The sequence below is a fragment of the Sinocyclocheilus anshuiensis genome, unplaced genomic scaffold (genome assembly GCF_001515605.1).
Source record: "Sinocyclocheilus anshuiensis isolate Anshui unplaced genomic scaffold, SAMN03320099.WGS_v1.1 scaffold1317, whole genome shotgun sequence".
Lineage (NCBI taxonomy): Eukaryota > Metazoa > Chordata > Actinopteri > Cypriniformes > Cyprinidae > Sinocyclocheilus > Sinocyclocheilus anshuiensis.
In genome coordinates, this window is record NW_015551117.1 from 95,144 (window position 1) to 100,984 (window position 5,841).

Below are 5,841 nucleotides of genomic sequence, written 5' to 3' on the forward strand. Positions count from 1 at the left end.
TGAGACTGACTGGATACAACTTCCACTTGGGAGCAAAAATCTGCCTTTAAACTTGAAAGAAATTAAGATTTTATATTTACCGTGACAATTATCGATATCAACTGATATGAAACATGTTTATCGTGATAATGTTTTTGCCAATATTGCCCAGCCCTACAAGCAAATTATCAATTCATCTCTATTCTGTCTGGTCAAAAAAAAAAAAAAAACATAACCAAGACTTTGAGTTAGTCAGAGGAATTCAAAAGGAGAACTACGTATATGGTGAACTTCATGCAGGGAAATGAAAAGCCCACAGAAAGCCTGGCTTGCCTTGCCCTCACCGCACTTGGTCCCATCCACAACACCATCCAGCCTCGAGTGGCAGGTTGAGCCCACTGTGCACCACAGGGTGCTGCAGATATTCTGAAGGGTACAATCATTTAAGAATAATTCAGAATAGTTCAAAGCTACATAAAATGTTATTATAAATGTTGTAGAATTCCTCTTAATTCTTAAGTAAGTCTTAATTCCTTATCGGAAGCCCATTTTTGCCACTGAATGAAATAAATAAATAAATACAAAAGGTAATTGTGATTTTTTTTTTTAAATCTCACAATTCAGTCTTTTTATATTTCATAGCTTGGATTTTTAAAGAGAAAACAACCTATATAGAAACTCACAATTCTGAGTAAAAAAGTTTCAGAACTGCAAAATATAAACTGAGAATTCTTCATATCTCACAATTCTGACTTTTTTCTCAGAAATGCAAGATAAAAGTCTGAATTGTAAGATATACACTAAGAATTACAAAAAAAACAAGATTATTTTATCCTGTGGCAGAAAAAAGCTTATCTGTGTTCATTTTGTGTTAAATTGTTTTATACCATTTTAACAAAAGTTATGTTAAGTGTCAAGTGGTGTAACCATTAAATAACATATTTTCGGAATCAAGTGTTCATATTTTCAAAACGTTAGTTTGTACTAAAAAAAAAAAAAATGACGACATTTTTATTTTACTATATGTACCAAAAGAACATTATGTTAGTTTGCCTATTTACAGTAGGCAGTTTTTAAGCTGTTGATGTTAAACTTTGGCTTGCAGTCTACAGTGGAGGGGCACGAGGAAGCAGCTTCAACTTCAGTTTTGATACCCCAAGGGACTACTAGTGCTTGGATGTTTGGATGGATACTTAAATTATGTTGGTGGCATTGAGGAGGCAGCAGGATGCTGAAACAGCTGATGCTGGAGCAAGGTGAGTGCTGCTCAAGCTCCAGCACTTAATTAAAAGATTAGAATTCAATTTAGGAATTTCACCAATTAACACCAAAAAATTACCAATTAGTAAAATATGAAACATTTCATTGATAAACAAAAATGATAGAACACAGCCATATAGTAAGTGTTTTCTTAATATTTGTCTGCAAGTATAATATTTTTTCAAGACTTTTAGCTCTTTTTAAATGCTGTCCAAAAATGGAAAATATTTTCATCACAGAACGTCATTATCAGTAAAAATTGTATTATTATTTTTTAATGTGCTTTTTGAATAGATCTAGACATAACAAAAGAGTTTCACATCCCTGACATTTCAAATGTCACATTGAAAAATTATGAAACCACATGTGCTTAATTTGAGGCCTACTCTGGAATCCTGAAATGCATGGAGTTATGTTATTGTTTAATGTTCTCTTAAACTTTTGGAAAATGGCAAACCTTGTGTGTTGTGCACCAAACACAAACATTCATTGCATTTCTTAACCTCTGCAATTTCCTCTGGTGTCATTTCTTGAACTGTAACAGCCCTGATAAGGAAATTGAAGTCTGGCTTTATCTGTGTCCGAACGACAGAGTGCCAACTCTTTTGCTGTGTCTGTGACATTTGGCCAATAATTGAAAGATGCCCAGTATCTGCCAACAGTTGCTGCAGAAAGCACGGACATCACTGATGTGATTTGACATCACAGACAACAATTCTGCAATCTGATGCCCTTTTCCCTATTTTAATTCTGCAGGATGCCAAATTTAAATGAGCTATGTTGGCTTTCCCCCTCATTGTTCAGCTAGCTTAGATAAAAATGTTTGTAATTTCAAGGTAGAGCTCTTCATGTTAAACTGTTTACAAAGTAGTTCTTCTAGTTGGAACATAAGACCTGCTAAACTAATGATGTGCCTTTTCCCACTAAAACAGCTGGGAATCAGATGGTCCTGATGTAAGTAGAAACTGGCACTTCCTCTGTGATGGAAAAGTGTATGTGTGGTCTATGCCTTACCAGACACTTGAAGTAATAGAGGTTTTTGTTGAACTGTTCACAATTTAATAGTGAGAAATTTAAAGCAGCCCATGGGCCTGGAAGTACATGAGTTGCTTAAAGAAATAGTTTCCTAATGAGATCAAATTCAGAACAGATCTCTTTGTTGAAAAGACCAGCATGGCTGGCTATTGTGTTTTGGGTGCTGGTATTCCCAATCAAATATATTAAGTACACTGAAACATACACATAAAACATACATTTTATTATAGTAAAAGTGTAGTAATGTTTTTTTGGTGTATTCATTACCATTTGCATGACCACACTTTTACTACAAGTACCATGGTTAAACTATGGTTAGTATAGCAAAACCATGGTTAATTTGTGGTTACCATGGTTTAACTATAATGACCATGGTTATTTGGTTTTATGTGTAGTAAAATGGTTAATTTTCATAAGGGTTGTGCCATTGCTCGCTAAAAGTTTGCTAGCTATCTTATAAACACTGATGTGACAATACATAGGCCTATATTTTTTAATATAAGTTTAATTTATTAAATCCTGTCATGAAACCATGTAAAATCACTTTTACACTACTTAATTTGTTCACTTCAAAATAACTTCATTAAATGATGTTGAATGATTAAATGATGCAAATCCAACACACTTTTTTTCAGTGTATAACCTTTATAATGAATTATCTTTTTACTTTGTTTGAATGTTTTTGACTTTGATAAAAAGAGATGTTTTTTAAATCAAAATTTAAGGTTTGAACCTAAATCAATTTTTTTTTAAATGGGTCCAAAGTATATTTTTTTCCAGTGTACTTTTAGGATAAGTTGCCTTTGTGTTCCTTTGAAGCTTGAAATGCTCCAGTTCCCATTCTTTGTAACTGAATGAAAAAAAGCAACCATTTTTCTTTCTTTCTTTTGTGTGTGTATTACAAAAGAAATTCATGCACAGAAACTACATTATCTGAACTTTGGCTTCACTATCAGAAGCACTTATATATTTTTATTAGGTTACATTATAGCCTACAATTTATTTACAGTTCCTAGCAGATGTGTGGTTCAGAATGTCTTGCTCCATCTGTATTTCATAAACAGATCATTTAAGCCCTCTGTCTGCACTTGTGTACACTTCTGACCCATTTTTCTTAGCAGTTTGGCATCAGAGAGCTGTCTGCTGGGGGAATCAGAGTTATTTGTGGGTTCAAGGGAAAATCTTACATCTACATCGTCACAGAGCAGTGAGCTGGATCCATACTGGAGCTTGCACTGATGAGCAGCGCTGTACAGGACGCCAGGGGGAGCAGAGTGCATCTCAAGATCGTTTCTGACAGGAGGGTCATCCAAACACCAGCCCCAGCCTCGACTGTGAGGAACATGACAAAAACACACCACATGCAGAAAATACTTAGGCAAAGGTTTCTGGTTTAAGTGCAATTCATTCTCAGATTAGTACTTTTATAGGCTGAAATATTACATTATCTTAACTGAATAGCCTCTAAGATCTTGTTGTATTTCAATATTCTTTAATAGATCAAGGGCCAAATTTACTGCTTGGCTTGCGCCAGCACAAACCCTCCTTTGGCATTAAAAAAACACTTTCAGGATTTACTAAAGACACATAATGAAAATGAATGATGAAAGGGCATGGACGCTGTTATTTTTGTGGCTTATTGCATATGCTTTGAAGGAGTTCCCCTTTTAGATGCAACATTTATGGGAGGAGTGTGTTTAAATGATTCAAAGTGACTTTCTAAGGTTTGAGGTAATCAATGTACAAGTATTTGTGCCCAAAAAAGCATTTTGCACCTGACATGGTGACGATAGCCAGGGGCGCATTAATGCACGGAATGAATAATTAATAATATAAATAATAATATAAAGGAATATAAATAATTGAATAATTATAATAAATTATAATAAAAATGATTTATATGGGAGTTTGCAGCAGTGACAACAGCGTTCCGTAAACAAACTCGCACACTCATTTTTAGTGATGCCCTGGTTGTAGTAGCCTATATAGTGAATGGCTCAGTTTAGGTTCCCCCCACACAGTTTGTATACTATAGTTGGTATGTTCCACGTGTTCCATCGATATAAGCGGAATGTACAATGCATTCGCTAGTAGTAAATAACCGCAGCACAAGAGTATCTTTATGTCAACATGCAGATTAACAGAAACACAACACTGCTGTGTGAAAGGAACTGAACCGGACAACGTTCTGTAACGTCATACAGTGAGAGTTCAGTAACTTGCTTGGTTGTAATCTGTGTGTCATCTATGTCCCATAAATAGTGTCAATTTTAAATCTGGATCTCAAAGTCTCCATTTTAAATCCAGGGATGGAAAAATAGGAATTATCCTACTGCTTAAATGTGATCATTAAACTTTATAGGGCTGTGGTTTAACTAATTAAACGTGAGCACGTCATGTTTCAAAATAAAAACGCAGTTAGCAATCACCAAATAACCCACATTTATGTCAACATGCCATGTGTTTTGCTCTACTGATGATGAATAATTAATATTTTGTGTGATTTATGGTGTTTAAATCATACCTGTAAATTCACATTTCAGCCAGGAAAGTTTTGATGGCATTTTCCTTTCATATTACCTCCGTATAATGCCCATAATATCGTAGTGTTTACTTTATGTAACGGCTATATAATTCTGCTGTTCCACAAGCGCCACCTTGTGGCAAAGAGTAAATTTGCATATTCGCTTATATTCACATTTTACGCAGAACAGTGTTGTGAATGTAAACTGGCATATTAACAAGACAAAAAAACGAAATTTGACAAATAATTTTTAGGAAGCTTAAAAAAAATAGGTTTTCTGGGGTCGGGGGGCCTACTGTAATGCTGTAGCCCAGGGGGGCCTTTGGTTATCTTAAGGCGCCCCTGACGATAGCTGATAATTTTGCTGCTCTTGGTAGATTTTGTTGGTCATTATAGAAATGAGCTGGGTGTATCTGTGTTCTTTAATTTGTTCATTGTCAGTATATCATCTGCAGAACTCTGATATTTAGTTGGACTGCCTTTAGCTTTGATAACATTATGCTTTCGTTGTGGCATTACAACATTTATTTCCATCAAGAGTTGCATTCATTTTTGGCTGAGATCTTGTATTTACAATGGGAGCATTGAACCACTCTGTAAAGTCGAGTCCAGCACATCCTAAAGACTTTCAATAGCGTTAAGGTCAGGACTCAATGGTGACCAATTCATACATGAAAATGATTCCTCATGCTCACTGAACCACTATTTCACAAACTGAGCCTGGTGAATCTTGGCATTGTCATCCTGGAATATCTACATGGGCACATCCTCTGACATGCTTAAGAAATAAAAAGCTCTGCACTGCATTAGTTAAAAGAATGGTTGCAAAACATAAAACATGCCAGAATTAATCACTGCAACAATGATGCAATCCTAGAATCTTCAGTATTTGATTATTAAAATACAAATGTGGACTTTTTTTTCTTTTTTTTTTTTTTTTAAAGAAATTCATACTTTTATTTAGCAAGAATCTGTTAAATGGATAAAAAGTGATAGTAAAGACTTATATTGTTAGAAAAGATTTCTATTTTGAATAAATGCTG

General features: G+C 34.7%; 1 protein-coding gene across 1 annotated transcript in view; it reads right to left on the bottom strand.

The window, feature by feature from the left end:
• The window catches only part of LOC107663005 (A disintegrin and metalloproteinase with thrombospondin motifs 7-like), a gene marked incomplete at its 5' end in the record, with an annotated part of 95,498 nt that overhangs the window by 68,616 nt on the left and 21,041 nt on the right, over positions 1 to 5,841 (bottom strand). The window contains 2 exons of the mRNA XM_016453138.1: positions 313 to 405; positions 3,462 to 3,606. Coding sequence (XP_016308624.1) covers positions 313 to 405; positions 3,462 to 3,606 — 238 coding nt within the window. The remainder of the gene's footprint in view (positions 1 to 312; positions 406 to 3,461; positions 3,607 to 5,841) is intronic.